The sequence below is a fragment of the Mirounga angustirostris genome, unplaced genomic scaffold (genome assembly GCF_029215605.1).
Source record: "Mirounga angustirostris isolate CCGP_5_RB_7025 unplaced genomic scaffold, mMirAng1.0.hap1 SCAF_6, whole genome shotgun sequence".
Classification (NCBI taxonomy): Eukaryota; Metazoa; Chordata; class Mammalia; order Carnivora; family Phocidae; genus Mirounga; species Mirounga angustirostris.
Window position 1 is genome coordinate 147,663,133 of NW_026991714.1, and position 18,546 is coordinate 147,681,678.

The following is an 18,546-nucleotide window of genomic DNA, read 5'->3' on the forward strand; positions in this document are numbered from 1 at the left end:
GCAGTGGATAAGTAGCACCTTTAAGCTGCTTTTTCTTCCTTAGCAAAAATAATAGAATTGACTTTGTTTGATCTTCTGAATTCTTCAGTGAATCAAACAGAACGATACTGTACCTAGAGAGCATAAGAATCTAAGTTGTTCATAATTTGAGAATGGTTATGTGTTTATTTGGTTTGTGTTCTTTCCCTTCTCTGAATCTTAACTGTTTGTTACTTTTCTAAATTGATGGTGATGACCTGGCTTAAATTAAACATTTCTATTAGCGGCTTCTCTATTTTAACTTGCTTTCCTCTTAGAACAAACCTCCCTTTTATCTCCTGCTTATCTCTTTTGCATTCTAAAGTACAATTTCATTAAATCCCTGAGGTCTAAGATTTTTTCTTTGGGAGCTTATCTCTGGTGTCTCTAATGGAAATTGGAAAAATAAGGATAGTTCATTGCTAAATCTTACAGGCTTCTTTTGAGAGATTTATATTTTATAAGTTGAAGGGTACTTTTGGGGCACAGAGATGGAATTATGTAGTTACTGTTTTAATAACTATGTCCTAATTATTTATAGCTTCCTGCCTGACATAACTCACTTCAAGAAGAGCACAATGTCAGAACGTGGAATTAAGTGGGCTTGTGAATATTGTACGTATGAAAACTGGCCATCTGCGATCAAGTGTACTATGTGTCGCGCCCAAAGACCAAGTGGAACAATTATTACAGAAGATCCATTTAAAAGTGGTTCAAGTGATGTTGGTAGAGATTGGGATCCTTCTAGCACTGAAGGAGGAAGTAGTCCTTTGATATGTCCAGACTCTAGTGCAAGACCCAGGGTTAAGTCTTCGTACAGCATGGAAAATGCAAATAAATGGTCATGCCACATGTGCACCTATTTGAACTGGCCAAGAGCAATCAGATGTACCCAGTGCTTATCCCAGCGTAGGACCAGGAGTCCCACAGAATCTCCTCAATCCTCAGGATCTGGTTCGAGACCAGTTGCTTTTTCTCTTGATCCTTGCGAGGAATACAATGATAGAAATAAACCGAACACAAGGACCCAGCATTGGACTTGTTCTATTTGCACATATGAAAACTGGGCCAAGGCTAAAAAATGTGTTGTTTGCGATCATCCCAGACCTAATAATATTGAAGCAATAGAGTTGGCAGAGACTGAAGAGGCTTCTTCAATAATAAATGAGCAAGACCGAGCTCGGTGGAGGGGAAGCTGCAGCAGTGGGAATAGCCAAAGAAGATCGCCTCCCACTACGAAACGGGACTCTGAAATGAAAATGGATTTTCAGAGGATTGAATTGGCTGGTGCTGTTGGCAGCAAGGAGGAACTTGAAGTGGACTTTAAAAAACTAAAACAAATTAAAAACAGGATGAAAAAGACTGATTGGCTATTCCTCAATGCTTGTGTGGGTAAGTTTCTGCATTTTTTGAATGGGATGGGAAAAGGTATTAAAAATGACATGAAAGATATAAGCAGGGTCAATATTATGTAGCATTTCGGTCATTCAGCATGATAGCTGTACTCCCACTATGCATGCATGAGAATCTCTGTATTTGTGATCTTGTTATAACTTTGTTCTAAATTGTCTCCATTTCATTGTGTGTCTTTCCATCATTAGGGAGAAAAACTTAGGTTAAAGCAAAGTTTTTTACACATCAGTAGGAGAAAAATATACCTGGAGTTTAAAGCTGCTCCTCTATTTATTGTAACAGGATGTGACTGAGGAACACCAGCTGCTGCTTCAGAGTGTTTGTAAACAGTGTGAGCATCTTGTGATGATAGAAGCTTTAGTCAGATGTTAAAAATATCACAAAAATGTGACTCCAAGAAGTTGAACAAACATAATATTGACCTTGAAAATACTGATGTTAATTTAACGTGAATGTCATGTAGTTAATATTTGCACATTTTATGAAACTGATTTCATGTAGCCAGCTAAATTCCACAATTCAAATTATGATTTGTATATTTTGTGGTTTTAGTGCTTCCTAAAGAAATTCTGGATATTGATCCCAGTTACTGGTTAAGACCTGTCGAAAGACCAGGACATGTTGTGAGAGCAGGGTTTTCTCTAGTTTCGACCTTGTGAGGTAAATATTTGTGATATAATTCACAAAAGGAGTTACTGGACTCCCTGTGCTTTTTTGTTTCTTCTTGAGTAGGTTAGCTTTTTGAATTTTATGATTGAAATTATTTGGATGGGGTGCTTACTTTGACATTCTGTTTTGTAAAGAAAATTTTTGTAAAGGATAATTTGGAGGGACTACTCAAGTTAAATATTGTGTGGAACAATAGCTAAGCCTGTATATAGCTTAGCTGTATGTGTATGTTTTTTTCCCAGTATGAATTTCTTTTGTTTATCCTCCTGAATATAGCTCCAAGAACGGAAGACGTAACTATATGAACTTGTAAGTCCTAAGCGTAGATTTCAAGAAATCTGAGTTTTTTATTTTCGTTTTGTTCCGGCAAAAAGAATGTCCAAGAAGGTGAGTCCTTCTGAACACCAAAACACAGTAGGCGCTTAGTAACTCTTGGCTCCAATTTTCTTCTACTATGAGGACTAGGGATGAAAGCACACTGAGCCATTTTAGGCTATCTGTGTTTTTCCATTTCATCCCATTGATTTTTTTTTCCCTCCAAATCGGGGTACCCTATGTGGTATAATTTTTTTTTTTTTAAAGGAGGTACAAAGAGATTTATTTTATTGAGGCCAAAGTTGCAACATAAAATTCAGCATTTTGAAAGTGAACAAATCAGTGTCATTTAGTGCATTTAGAGTGTTGTGCAACCACCATCTGTCTGGTACTAAAACATTTTCATCACCCCAAAAGGAAACCCCGTACCATTAAGCAGTTACTCTCCCTCCCCTCCTCTCCCAAGTCCTTGGCAATCACGTCTGCTTTCTGTCTCTGGATCTACCTATTCTGGATATTCCATATATAAATGGAATCTTATGTGACCTTTTGTATCTAGGTGTGATTGTCTTTAAATTACCTGGGTGCCTTTTGGAAACTCTTAAAATCATTTTTGCAGGTGGTAGTGCACTATGCATACCTTTAGTACAAGGTCGTGTTATAGTACACAGAAGTTTACAGATAGAAATGAAGTACGTTGCGACAGTTACTCACCTCTGTTGGGGTCATAGAATCCTTTAGAAATCAGAGGTTCATAGTTTCTTCAGGTTAGTGGATCTCAGGATAAGAACTTCTACTTTGAAATATTTTCTCTTGTTGAAACACAAATTAGACCAATCAATATAACTTTGTCTATGTGGCTATTATTTCTTTATGACTACTCTAATTTTGTTGCTCCCTTTTATTTTTTCCATATATTCTTCTTATTTTTTTTTTAAAGATTTATTTATTTATTTGAGAGAGAGAGTACATGAGAGGGGGGAGGGTTAGAGGGAGAAGCAGGCTCCTCGCCGAGCAGGGAGCCCAATGAAGGACTTGATCCAGGGACTCCAGGATCATGACCTGAGCCGAAGGCAGTCGCTTAATCAACTGAGCCACCCAGGTGCCCCACATATTCTTCTTTCTTTTTTTTTTTTTTTAAAGATTTAAAAAAATAGTTTTTTATTTGACACACAGAGACATAGCGAGAGATGGAACACAAGCAGGGGGGAGTGGGAGATGGAGAAGCAGGCTTCCTGCGGAGCAGGGAGCCTGATGTGGGGCTCGATCCCAGGACGCTGGGCTCATGACCTGAGCTGAAGGCAGACGCTTAACGACTGAGCCACCCAGGCGCCCCTCCACATATTCTTATTTCTTTTGGGATAACCATCCTTGTACCTCTTCGCATTTTGATGGCTGTGATTTCATTTTAAAGGTGGAACAAAAACTCATGCCAGCAGGACCAATACTGTATTTGATTTTTTTTCATCTACCAGTTTCTTTATCATTAAGTCCCTACTCCCACCCACTCTAGAGTTTCTAGGTTCTTAGGGCTAAGTATTAATTGTATTTAGTTCTTAGTAATGTGCATTCTGTTTTCCCTTTCAACAGATATTTTTTACTTCACCATACAATATGGTTCTGAACTGTTGTACCAATTATGACCGTGTCTTTTTTGGGTAGTCCTATCCTGATTTGTAAACATCACTGAAATATGTGTAAAACATTTTTTTGTTTACCTTGTGTTGGGTTAATTAACAGAAGCCCCCATGTACTGAACATTAACCTTTACTTCCCCTTTTCTGCCTGCCTTATGTTCTCCAGATTTCATTAGATATGGTATATTATGGCTTGTCCATGTTAGGCATTTAAGAAAATCATCTCTGTGGTCCCTTTGGTAACACATTTACTAAGAAAAATCATCTCTGAAGTATATACACTAAGTATAAAATATTTACTGAGTATAAAATTTATACTAAGTATAAAATGTGAGACAACCCCTTTGAAATTGGAAAAAGTCTCAACCTTTGTAGCTTGTTAAAATAGGATTGAGGAGGATTCAGTTGTTAAGGCAAAAGTAAACTGAAGTGCCAGCGGTATTGAGCAAGTTTCTTTTTTACATGACTGTTGGGTGTAAGTTTCGCCTAAGTCATTATTATTATCTTATGTGGTGAGCGGACGTTGGGGACAGTGATGCCAAGACCTGCCATCAGTGAAAGTGGAATCTGGGGGTAGGAACCAGGATGGTAAAGGCAGAGGTGTGAATTTAAATGTGCAGTTGTCTCTGGAATGTCTGCAGTTTGGTGCCAGGTGTTTTCTGGGAGGTCATGTTGGTGCTAATCATAGACTGCCTTTCCTGCTGGATAGATAATGTCCCTAGAGAAAAGGGTAGTACTACTTAACACACCATTTTAATTCTGCTATTGTATTGAATCGGTTGCCCTTTAGAAGAACATTTTAATTTGTGACCCAGGCTGATCCCTTGAAAAGATAAACAGGGTCACATAAGAATCCCAAATTAAATCCATGGTGATAACTTTTTGTATTCCTGAACCCTGGACTTGTGTAACCAGTCGTGTACACCACATTTTCCCTTGAATAGCTGATATTTCCAACTTCTTCCCAATTCAGCGAAGCTGAAACTGAACTGGTCTCTCCCTTAAACCTATTCTTTCATAGTCCCCTTTCTCCCTTGATGACAAGTTTATCATCCCACCAGCTGTGCCCAAAGCCTCGGTCATCCTTGATTCTCCTTTTTCTCTTACTCCTTTCCTACTTGTCAGAAAATCTTTCTGGCTCTACCTTCAAAATACATGCAGAATCTGTACTTCTCACTACCCTGGTCCAAACCATGATCCCCTCTGTCCTTTTTTTCTTTTACAAATTGTTCTCCACATAGGAGCTACTCTTCTAAAACTGCTCAGAACTTTTCAGTGATTGTGTTGCTCTGAGTAAAAGCCAGAGTCCCTCAGAGACACTCTAGGCCCCCTCAGCTGTGTTCTGCACCTTCCTCCCCCTCCCCATTCCCCCTCCCGTCTGTTGCTCTTAACCTCACTCATTCACTTTAGCCACTCTGGCCACCTTTCTTCTCTACAAATAAGCCTCAAACCTTTGTACTTGCTGTTTCCTCTGCCTGGAATTCTCATTTTCTGGATTGCAGGATTAGCTCATTTAGTTGCTTAAGTTCTTTTCTCAATTGTTGCCTTCTCATTGAGGCTTCCCTGACTGCTGTATCTACAGTTTCAGCCCTGTCCTCATCCCCTTCCCCTGGTTTTAATTTTCTTTACAACACTTGTTACTTTCCACTTTATTATTTGTCTCTTTTCTTCCTTAGAATTTAAGCTTGGTGAGGGCCAGGAATTTTGTTTCCTTCACAGCTGTATCCTAGTACTTAAAACAGTGTCTGATATATAGCAGGCATTCAGGCATTTGTTAAATCATTCAGCGAATAAGCCCTTGTGGAAACTGAGATCTGGACAAATAGACCTTTATGCTTTTCTGAATTTCTAGATTTTTTTACTTTCTTCCTAGCTTTCTGTATTTTTTACTTTACAAACTACCCCTGGGGCTTGACCCAGTGGGAGCCAACGTGACTTCTCCCTATTAGGAGAACAATACCTTAACATATAAGGTATTATTTGTTTCAGGGGTACAGGTCTGTGATTCATCAGTCTTATACACAATTCACAGCGCTCACCATAGCACACATCCTCCCCAGTGTCCATCACCCAGCCACCCCATCCTTCCCACCCCCCTCCACTCCAGTAACCCTCAGTTTGTTTCCTGAGATTAAGAGTCTCTTATGGGGGGTGCCTGGGTGGCTCAGCCGTTAAGTGTCTGCCTTCAGCTCAGGTCATGGTCCCAGGGTCCTGGGATTGAGCCCTGTGTTGGGCTCCCTGCTCAGTGGGAAGCCTGCTTCTCCCTCTCCCACTCCCCCTGCTTGTGTTCCCTCTCTCGCTGTCTCTCTGTCAAATAAATAAATAAAATCTTTAAAAAAAAAAAAGAGTCTCTTATGGTTTCTCTCCCTTTCTGGTTTCGTTTGTGTCCCCTGTTGAGAATCACTGACTTACGGGCTAAATCAGAATCTTCTTATCAGTGAGCATGCTGACATGAGGATTGTAGTCTGGGGTATTCCTGAGCAAAATTTTGATGTGTCTAAAAACTTACAGGTTTTTTTTTTTTTTTTTTTTTAAGATTTTATTTATTTGAGAGAGAGAAACAGCGACAGAGAGCATGAGCAGGGAGGAGAGGGAGAAGCAGGCTCTTGGCTCAGCAGGGAACCCGGTGCAGGGCTGATGCCGGGACTCCGGGATCATGACCTGAGCGGAAGGCAGACGCTTAACTGATTGAGCCATCCAGGCGCCCCATAACTTACATGATTCTTAAAACATAGGAAATGTTAGGATTGACTTTTTTTTTCAGGTTGTCTGCAAAGATAGTTCTATTTGATCAAATATTTCCCCTCTTCTCATAATTGTATTGAAAATCAATATTTGTGGCTGTTATTTTCTGCCCTGACGCCAATTGTATTTTGGCCCCTTGCCTGTGTACCGTGTCCTACATAGCCACTCCAGGGTGCCAGATGCAACTGTAGAAACACCTATGACTTATATGGTGCTAAACATGTCAGAATGTGTTTGTCTGTTTGCTTTCACTAATACTTTTTTCATTGTAGTTTCTAATTTTTAAAATTTTTTTTACTTTTGTCATTTTTAACAAATTAGCAAGGTATAGGCTTATTACATTTAAAAATATTGTTTATTTTGGTATCATTATTAAGAATTATAGATATGAATGGTTTTTCTCAAGGAAGTAAACTATTAAGGTTGTGTAAATGTTTTTCTGGAAAAACAAATGTGTTGCAAAATGTAATGTTCAAGGTAATTTTTTTAATGGTGACTTTATTATTTAGTTTAGAGATATAGTGTGTCTGATCAAATGAGTGTTGTACAATAATCCAAACAAAATTTTATTAACTTCGACAGAAGAAAACGTCCTGTACAATTAGTTTTTGAGAGATGGAAATACTATGAACTGCAGTGATAATAAGGTGATGTATACCAAGGACAGTACCACATCAGAACAAAACAAAAGGAAATCTTTGACGTAAGATACAATGGCGATTTTACCTATTTATTAAGATGTCTTTGTGGCTGACTTTTTAACTTTAGAGGAAACTGAGGGCATATAAATTAGTGTAAGGAAAGAAATGGAAGAGGCTTCTATTCTCTAGTTTGGTGTTCTTTGGCTTTAAAAATTAATTTGCTGCACAGAGATACCTTACTGATGACTTACCTGAAGGCACAAAACATGAAATATCTTGCAAAATATGCTATTAGGGAGAGGAGTTAGTGTCTAAAGTTGTATTTTTTTAGGTGCCCACTACTGCTTGCTTTCACCGCCCCCCCCCCAGCCTTTTCTGATTTACACAACTGATTGAAATAGTGTAACAGGCAGAGTAATGCCTTCTGGCCCCCCAAGGCATTTGAATTCTAATCCCCAGAGTATATGAATGTGCTACTTTACATTGCAAAAGGGATCTTGCAGATGTAGTTAAATTAAGGACCCTCAAATGGAGAGCGATGACCTTCTGTTATTTGGGTGGGCCCAGCATAATCATAAGGGTCCTTATAAACAAGAGGGAGACAGGAGAACATGTGTCACAGAAGGAGATATGACAGTGGAGCAACAGAGGTCTTAGTGGTGTGGGGCTGTGAGCTGAGGAATGCTGGCAGCCTCTATAAGCTGGAAAAGGCAAGGCTCCCCTAGACCCTTCCAAGGAGTACACTTCGGTTTTAGCCCAGTGAGAGCCATGTGGAACTTCTGGTCTTGCCCAGATTTTTTTTTTAAAGATTTTATTTATTTATTTGACAGAGAGAGACACAGCGAGAGAGGGAACACAAGCAGGGGGAGCAGGAGAGGGAGAAGCAGGCTTCCCACTGAGCAGGGAGCCCGATGCGGGGCTCGATCCCAGGACCCTGGGATCATGACCTGAGCCGAAGGCAGATGCTTAACCGACTGAGCCACCCAGGCGCCCTTGCCCAGATTTTAAGATAAAAGATTTGAATTGTTTTAAGCCACTAAATTTGTAGTAATTTGTTAGAGCAGCAATAGGAAATTAATATGAACAGCTTTTTTTTTTTTTAATTACAAATAGCAAGTCCAGGGTGTCATGTGTGTTTCTGATCTCTTGGTTATAAATCACAGGTTTCCATAACCCTGGCTTGGGTTTAGTTAATTTGGTAGAACTGTTCACAGAACTCAGGAAAACCTTTTACTTACTAGATGACTAGTTTATTATAAAAGACTAGAACTCAGGAACTAGATGGAAGAGATGTAGAGGGCAAGGGAAGGGGCTTTCGATGTCCTGTTGGCTGCCACTCTCCCAGCACCTCCGCATGTTCAGCAGCCCGCAAGCTTACTGAGGCTTAATTACACAGGTAAGATCGATCAAATCATTGGCCATAGGTGAATAATTCACCCTCCAGCTCCTCTCCTTTCCCAGGAGGTGGGAGTGGGATGGTGCTGAAAGTTCCAACCTTTTAATCCCAAGGTTGGTTCCCTTGGCAACCAGCCCCCATCCTTAGGTGTTTTCCAGAAGTCACCTCATTAACATAAACTCAGAAGTGGAGAAAGGGACTTGTTTTATGAATAACAAAAGACATTCGGTTTTCCTTTTATGTCTCCGGAGCAATTTCAGGAACTGGGAACAAAACTAAATATATTAACAAAAGATGCCCCTAGGGATCTTACTTAGAAATTACAGGGGTTTTAGTAATTATGTGCCAGGAACAGTAGATATATATTTCTTAATCACAGTGGGTTTTTCTTTTTTAGTTAGTTTTCTTTTTTTGTTTTTGCTCTGTGTTTGAAAGGAAGGAGTACTGTTACAGGAACTTTTGAATAATGTTTGATGACTGTGAATATTAATGTTTTCAATCTTGCCTTTTTTCCAAGTCAACTAAATAAATATACCTATATGAAGCTGATTGTTGAGCCCCAAGATGGGGCTGCATGGTTAGGTCACATTATTTGTATGGTTTTTAGTATGACATTTCTGTAGTATTCTGTTTGCTTTGCTTGTGTTTGCCTGTTTTCAGTTTGGTATACTACAGCTGTTCGGACAATCTGTTTTCCACCTTGAGAAGTTTTTCTGCCTTATGGATTGCCTTCGCGGCCATCGTCACTTCTGACTTGGTAGCCCAGTAGCAGATCTTTGTTCTAATATTTAAGTTTTAGAGATCATCTTCTGGGAGTTCAGAGAGGGAGCTAATGAAATTGTTCACTGTTCTGATAGATTTTAGGTTATGGTTATTTTTTAAGTGCTGGATTTATTCCAGGATGCTAATAAACCATTTTGTTTGAGTATGAACTTGATTTTGTATTGGTACGAGACTGAGTGTTTTACTGAAAGATACTCTTCTGATTTTAGAGTCCTTTTTCCCTCAGTACTTGGCTTTTTTCCCTTAATACAGGTAGAACCTGAAAAAAGGTCTTGGAGGTCTTAATAGTCTTTGACATTTAAAACCATCACATTTAAAAAAAAAAAAGCATAAAAAAATAAAAATGGCTTGTTAAAATATCCTATTGAAAGCTTTTAATAGAATCCAAAATACACGCAGGCTCCTGCAGCAGATCTTTGGCACTGTATCCATAAAAGGAAAGTAAGCTGCTAGAGTGCCGGCAATGCCTTGTATGTCCTTGGTTAACTCTCTGTGATACTCTTACGTGGGCGTGTGTGTGTAGCTATCAAAACTGAGGTGTCTTTTCACTCCATACACGTTCTGGCTTGTGGATCTCCTTCCTATCCAAGGTAGTTGATGTTATAGGTAATAGAATTATTTTTAGCACTGTGAATGGAGTATCTCTTCAGATAGCTTTTGTCTTGTTTTTCTTCAAGTTTCTAAGGATTTTCTCTTGTGATTGGAACTCTGGATATAAAAATTTTATGTTACGATTTTTAAGAAAATTGTGATAATTCTCAGCAATGTCAAAGATTCCGATCAGTAGGGAACATGCACATACTTTGTTTCTCCTGACCAGTTCATTCTGGCTTTTGAAAGTGCTTCCTGACAACTAGGACGAGAAAGAAGTTTCTAGGAATGAGTGTGTCTGTTAAGGCAAATGGATGGGAATGGCAGAAATAGAGCCCCCGTGGCATACTTCTGGTTGCCTTTAGTCTTAGACGCAATATCTGTCTTTTAGAAATGATTGATTACACTGACCTGCCAACTAATAATGTGCCTCCTTATGCTGAGAGTGGGAGTCCGTCAGATGATTTTTGATTCTGTGGTACTGACATTTGAATATGCATTATTTTTTTTTTAAGATTTTATTTATTTATTTGAGAGAGAGAATGAGATAGAGAGAGCATGAGAGTGGGGAGGGTCAGAGGGAGAAGCAGACTCCCCGCTGAGCAGGGAGCCGGATGCAGGACTCGATCCCGGGACTCCAGGATCATGACCTGAGCTGAAGGCAGTCGCTTAACCAACTGAGCCACCCAGGCGCCCTGAATATGCATTATTGATTTAGTAAAGGCTTTCATTTTTAAAAAGCATTATATTAAATGAACACGTTGAGTTATGAAATCCAAATGTATTGTTTAAATATTAAATATAAAAAGATGTGTTTAGACTCAGCGAACTTTACTGTTTACCATAAAATAACTTTAATTTAAAACATTTATTAAAGAAAACTATTAAAAAAATCAAGCAGTAGAGAGGGAAGAGTTTATAAAGAAAAATAATAGTTTTTCTTTTTTTTCACTCCCAGTCCTGCTGTGCAGACAGCTTTTTCCCCCATCAACCTTTTATTGTGAGAAATTTCAAAACCTGCAGAAAAGTTAGAAGTATAACTATATTATATGCCTTTGACTTACATTTTCCAGTTGTTAATACTTTGCCACATTTACTCTCTATTTGTCTTTCTGTTACTCCTGAACCATTTGAGAGGTAATTGCAGATGTCGTGACATTTTGCCCCTAAATAGTTCAGCATGTATGTCCTAAAAACAAAGACATTTTCCCTGCATAACTACATAATATGATTATCCAGAAAATTTAACATTCAAAGTCCATACTCAGTTTCACTGATAGCTGTTGATCCAACCAACCCCATTCAATCAAGGATTGTACATTTTATCTATTAGTGTTCTCGCGTTAGGCCCCTCTTTTCTAAACAGTGCCTCAGATGGTTTTTGGTTTTGTTTATTCTTTCATGAGATAAACATTTTTTCTTTTCTTTTAAAGATTCTACCTATCTATTTGACAGAGAGATAAAGAGCACAAGTAGGCAGAGCGTCAGGGAGAGGGAGAAGCAGGCTCTCCACTGAGCAGGGAGCCCGATGCGGGGCTCGATCCCAGGACCCTGGGATCATGACCTGAACCGAAGGCAGACGCTTAACAACTGAGCCCCCCAGGTGCCCCGAGATAAACATTTTCAAAGAGGCAAGGCAATTTTTTCACAGAATGACACTCAATTTGGAAATTAATAGATTAAATTAAAATATTTTGTCTTTTTTGGGGGGGAGGGAGGAATGCTACATAGGTGATATTGTTTGAAACCGCACCTCTAATATGTCTGAATTGTGTCCTTGTATCATTTTTTCTCTTTTTAAAAAATTTAACTGTGGTAAAATACATGTGACAAAATTTGCCATCTGAACCATTTTTTTTTTTTTAAAGATTTTATTTTTTTTATTAGACAGAATAGCGAGAGCAGGAACACAAGCAGGGGGAGTGGGAGAGGGAGAAGCAGGCTTCCCGCCGAGCAGGGAGCCCGATGCGGGGCTCGATCCCAGGACCCTGGGATCCTGACCTGAGCCGAAGGCAGACGCTTAACGACTGAGCCACCCAGGCGCCCCTGAACCATTTTTTTTAAAAGATTTATTTTAGAGAGAGCACAAATGGGAGGGGCAGGGAGAGGGAGAGAGAATCTCAAGCAGACTCCCTACTAAGCGTGGAACCTGACACAGGGCTCAGTGTCAGGACCCTGAGGTCACTACCTGAGCCGAAACCAAGAGTCAACACGTGACTGACTATACCACCCTGGTGCCCCACCAAGCGTAACCATTTTTTTTTTTTTTAAAGATTTTATTTATTTATTTGAGAGAGAGAGAATGAGAGAGAACACATGAGAGGGGATAGGGTCAGAGGGCAAAGCAGACTCCCTGCCTAGCAGGGAGCCCGATGCGGGACTCGATCCAGGGACTCCAGGATCATGACCTGAGCCGAAGGCAGTCGCTTAACCAACTGAGCCACCCAGGCGCCCCAAGCGTAACCATTTTTAAGTGTACGGTTCAGTGGCATTAAGTACATTCATATTGTGCAGTCATCACCACCATCCCTCTCTGGAACTTTTTCCGTTTTGCAAAACTGAACTCTGTATCCATGAACGGAGATCTCATTTCCCCCTCCCCCAGCCCCCGGCAACTGCCACTCTCGTTTCTGTCTCTGTGCATTTGACTGCTCCCAGTACCTCACATAAGTGGAATCATACGGTGTTTGTCCTTTTGTGACTGGCTTGTTTAATTTAGTGGAATGTCTTTAGAGTTCATTCATGTTGCAGCACATGTCAGAATTTGCTTCCTTTTTAAGGCTGAATAATATGTATATACCACATTTTGTTCATCTCTGGATGGACACATCAGTCTTCTTGTTTCATCAAGTTTAGACATTATGTACTGACTTCTTGTAACAGTATATGAGAGTTGGGTTCATTTTAAATAATAAAAGCAGAGCATGCTCATTGTAGAATATTTCAGAGATAAGCTATGAAAAAATAATAGTGTAAAGCATCTGTGTCTAGAGGAAATGTGTCATGTTATTGTGTATTTTCAGTTTTTTTACATTTACTTATTTTTATGTAATTGAAATTGTACTTTTTGTTGAACTTTATATTTTGAAGTAATTAAAATGTTTTCATCTTTTAAAAAATGAGTGTGTAACAGGACATTAAGTTGCTATACTTTAACTTGCCCCTTACTTAGCCTTTTGGGTTATTTGAACATTTTTTATTCTGATAAGCAAAATTATCAGCATTTCTAACTATTTTCTTAGATTCCCTGAAATGAGATTACATGATCAAACGATATGAACATACGCATATTGGTAAATAACTGCCTGGAAGAACTGCCCGGATTGTACCCCATCAGTGGGGTCAGAGCGACGTTGCGGCTGGGTCTTTGCTGGGGTTTATTAGTAAGGGAGGTGTATTGTCTTGTTTAGTAATTTGTATTTTTCCCTGTGAATTGCTGATTTATGTCTTCTGTCCATTTTTCTTTTATTTTTAGCAAGTTATATGAAGTCTAAATATAAATAATACTTACACTAAAAACTTGTACCAGTCATATTTCCTGCAAATTCCTCCCCCCCTTTTTTAAGTGTGGGGAGAATTATATTAATGACACTTTATCTTTGTTGTCTTACACAGTCTTTCAGATTGAACTAAGAATTAAAATTTTCTAAATTCCATTAATATTTATTTATGATTTTATTTATTTGTTGGAAAGAGAGAGCGCAAGCAGGGGGAGCAGCAGAGGGAGAGAGAGAAGCAGGCTCCCCACTGAGCAAGGAACCTGATGCGGGCCTCGATCCAGGACCCTGGGATCATGACCTGAGCCGAAGGCAGACATGTAACTGACTGAGCCACCCAGGCATCCCTTTTAATATGACTTTAAATAAATTATTTCCCTGTGGATTTGGGTGGTTCTATTATGCATAAAATGATTCTGCATCATTTGTTTTGAGGCTCTTTATTTTGACGTGTTTTTTTTTTAATGTTTTATTTATTCATGAGAGTCAGAGAGAGAGAGGCAGAGGCAGAGGGAGAAGCAGGCTCCCCACCTAGCAGGGAGCCCGATGCGGGACTCGATCCAGGACCCTGGGATCATGACCTGAGCCAAAGGCAGACGCTTAACCATCTGAGTCACCCAGGCGCCCTTGACGTTTGTTTTTTACATCAGTATCATACTTTCGCTTAAGTAATTATGGCTTTATGTATTTAAAAATCTGATAAGGCAAATGTTCATCCTGTTCCACCCTCCAATTGCTTTCCAAAATTGACTTAGTTTTTGCCTTTTCTTTATTGGTCCATTTATTTTCACACTTAGATATTCATGGAGTGTTTTCCCAAGCACTGTGAAGGAAGGTCATGGCTCTCCGTGAGCTTGTGCTCTGGTAGAGGAAGATAAAATTCAGTAATTCAGTATAGTGTGATGAGTTTAGTAGAGGAAGGATAAGGTGCTAGAGGAGTGTATACCCTAATCTCATTTGAAGATCTGGAGAGGGCTTTAAGGAGGAAATGACATCTAAGCCAAAACCTTAAAGAGAAGAGGGAAGAATGTTTTGATCTGAGGGAATTGTGTGTGTGAAGACCCATTAGACAAACTGATGGAGTTAGCAGGGTTGATGTGTAGTGTGGGAGCTCCGGGGTGATGCTGTGGGGTAATTCTGGACCTTTCAAGGCCTGTGGACCTGGTTAAGGAGTTTAGCTTTTAACATAAGGGCTGTGGTAAACATTCCGAAGGAGACTGCCTTAATCAGATTTGTAGTTTAGAAAGAACACTTCGGTCATAGTATGGAGACTAGATTGGAAGAGAACAGCACTAGAGGCAAGCTAACCACTTAAAAGAGAACATTACAGTAATCTTAGTGAGCGAGAGTGCAATCTTGACCTAGGGTAGAGGCAGTAGAGATGGGGTGGGGGATGTATTTGAGAGAGACTTAAAAGGCAGGATTGACAAAACTTGGCAAAATTGATATGGGGGCTGAGGGGAGAAGAGTTAAGAAAGATGTCCAGGGTTTTGGTTTGGACACTTGGGGTTGGATCATTTTTCCTAAGCGTAGGACATGTGAAATTCAGTTTTAGACAGGATGGTAGTGAGGCTGTCTAATGGGTTGTTGGATATATGGGCCTGAAACTTTTGAGGAAAATCTCCCACTCTGTTTATATGGATACTTGTGTGGCCGTGGGAGTTTACTGAGGCTGTGGAACTTTCTCTAGCAGTGGCAAATAATAGGAACTTCCTTGTGCTTCTACCTGGGAACCTTATCAAGATGGACTAAGTAACGTTTTAACATCTCTTCCATTTTGATGATTCTGTCCTGATTCTGTCAGTATCTTTGGCTAGAAGAAGAGTTACATGGGGATATTATGAACAGTGTAATTTATATGTCATAAGAGTTTTTCCTTTTGTAAACTAAGTCTTCCATGACTTGTAAAAGAGAGTGGACTAGACTATTCAATAATCCCTCCAGGCCTACCTAAAATGGTATAATTCTAAAAATCTAAAATTTGGTTTCAAATTCAGCCAGGATAACTTGGCCTTGTTGCAGGCAAAATTTTTACTTGCAATCAGAAAACTTTTGGGACTTGATTTCAGTGGTGAAAGTGGATTTGACATACACTGTTTTATATAACTGGAACCCTAGGTTTTTAAGAACCCTAATATCCCCTCAATTGACTCTTTGGGCAATATTTTCAGTGACCTTTGTAATTCGAACTCACGTTCATCTTCTTTAACTGTTAACACTGGCCCTCATCTCTGATCCCCTTCCCAAAGATAACTTTGTGACCTGTTCTTTTAAATCCTTCCATGGCGCTTTCAGCAGTAGAATTCTTCCTGCATGGCGAGATCTTTCTTCTGAAGGTATCTATCGATTCAGGTATTTTTTCATGACTTCGGGGATTTATATTTCCACAACAGTTGGGTTGTTAACAGTCTAATCAGAGATGTAAAGACGTAAGAGCTCCAAAGTATAAATTATATTTGGCATAGTTTCTCATGATTAATAATAGAATAGTTGAAGGCCTTAGTTAGAGATTATTTTGACTTCTCTATCATTGAATCTTTTATTCTAAAGAGGATGTTTTCATAATGGAGTGAGTTTATTGACTGAATTGAATAGAAGTTCATCTTGATATAGTATAATAGATTAAATAATTTATTTCCAATTCGTGATTTTCATCTCAGTTTTTGAAAAGGTTATTGTTCTATAGCACTATTCTAGGAATAGAAGTGGTACATTTTCACTTGCTGCCATTGGTTATGTGAATAATGCCTCTAGGAGGTGGTCTGGGCTGCTTACACTGTTCCTGAGATTACCACTGAGCTTGTGCCTACTTGAAGATACACTTAAAAATATTGAGGTCATTTTATTTAAAAAGCAGCTCATATTTGAATATTGAAGGAGTTAGCTATGAATATGAATATCTAAGCCAAGTTTGTGATCCAGCTATAGCCAAATGGTTAGGAATATAAAGAAAAAGTATTACTGGGTGGTATAGTTTTTCTTTTTCTTTTTCTTTTTTTTTTTAATATGCAAAACCACCTAAGTGAATTAAACTCAGGGTAGAAGACAACTATCCAGACATTATAGCCAGCGCATCTGCATCTTTCTACTGACCATGGTAAAGCACATTGTGAACATTACCACTTAAAACTAACTTTTCTCTTTAAGGGCTCCTGAAATTGTGCCAGCTGACTCCAAGTCCACCCTGACCCCACAGCATAAAGCATGCTGTGATGTCACAGCTACCATAGAACTCCAGGGTAGTGTTGAGCTGGCCCATGTGGGCTCAGGTAAGTCCTGGCTTTTTTTTACCATTTGGCATTCTTTTCAAAGTTAGTTACAATTATGATTTTATGTCATAAAAGAAAATAAGGCAAAACTTTGAAAACTGTGCCATATATGGGGGAAAAAATAAGTCTGTTTTCTAAACATCTGTGAGCCAGCTCCATATTCTAACCAACGGAGTTCCATAGTAGCTGTGAAGTCCCCAGTGAGTTGTGACCTGTGGCTTCAGAATATGTTAAATTCCACTCCTGGCCCAGCTTCTAGGACCATGTGAACTTTTTTTTTTTTTTTTAAACTTTATAGTTTGTAAGACGTAGTAACTTTCATTTACTTAATGTTTTTAAAAGTATTTTAACACTTTGCATTATTTGTAATTATGCACCACTGCTTAGTTGGTTGTGTATTTCATTCAGTCAGTTTTGAGTGTATGAAGATACTGTAGGTTAGTTTTATAAAGTTAATCTCAGAGTGTCTTCAGCTGTCCTTTTAATTTGCCTTCATAGCACGGAAGAAGAAGGGACAGAACGTGTAATAGACATTTATTAAATTTTCAGAAAACATTACAAGAAAGACGCTTCAGTTACTCTCTTGGAGGCAGTGTGAGAGGTCAGTAACTAGGAAGCATGTATACATCACCTCTTCCGTTGGAATTGTTCTGGTTTTTCCTGGTCATGGTTACACGAAGTGAGATTTTATCCCTTGTGTTTATTTTGCTGTCTTTTCCTACCTATCAGCTCTTCTCCCCTCTTCCTACTTTCCTTTATCATACCCTGATATTAGAGGTGATAAAATCTTATGTGAAGAACTCAAAAGACATTTTGTAAGTTGTTTTGCATATAATCTTATACTTTTTTCCCCCCTAAGTAGAAAACATTTGGTAGCTAAAGCTTTACCTTATCTGAGTATGGGCCAGATCCTTTTAAATACCCTGTTTGCAGTGAAAACCCATCTGTCAAGAAACTGTGGACACGTTAATCAATGGCTGTCTTTGAACAGTGTGTCATAAAGATAGACTAAACATTTGGACTGTTCAGTGACAGTCTCATGAAATTTGTAATAAATGTACTTTGTCTCTGTAGCTGAAAACTCACTGGTAACCGAAACTAAGTTCTTAATTGTAGTTAATGAAAAGAATGGAATCCTATGTTCCCAAAACATTAGACAATAATATATTTTTCTTTAAAATATTACTTTGTGCCTATACTTATGTTTTTGTTTTTCATGTTCTAAAAGATTTGGAGGATTTTGTGCTGTGAAGAATAGAGTACAAACTCTCTATTCTCTTCATCCTCATTTTCTGCCCTCCTGGATTTGCTCCATGCTGGGGAGTGGCAGCATGCCCTATCTGCAGTTCAATGCAGAGTTTGGGGTTGAAGGAAGTAATTGTTTTAGTATTTTCGATTTGGACGAATAGAAATCATGGTGTTTTTTTTTTTTATATATGTATCCTCTTTATTGAGCTAGAATTCATATACTGTGCAGTTCACCATTTGAAGTTCTATTCGTATTTAAAAAAAAAAACGTTTAATTTGAAGGCAGACTGTGTGACATTGTAAATCATAATTTCAAAGCACAGT

At 38.9% G+C, this 18,546-nt stretch overlaps 1 protein-coding gene across 5 annotated transcripts in view; it reads left to right on the forward strand.

The window, feature by feature from the left end:
* Positions 1-18,546, forward strand: part of ZRANB1 (zinc finger RANBP2-type containing 1) — a 63,631-nt gene that overhangs the window by 25,020 nt on the left and 20,065 nt on the right. For 2 of the 5 annotated variants that reach the window (XM_064595421.1, XM_045879034.3), the window contains one exon: positions 560-1,410. The exons of 1 other annotated variant lie outside the window; for it this stretch is intronic. In XM_064595421.1, coding sequence (XP_064451491.1) covers positions 560-1,410 — 851 coding nt within the window. Of the gene's footprint in view, positions 1-559; positions 1,411-16,852; positions 16,975-17,472; positions 17,576-18,546 lie in introns of those variants that run through there. 2 more of the 5 variants (XM_064595422.1, XM_064595423.1) reach the window with 2 other exon arrangements.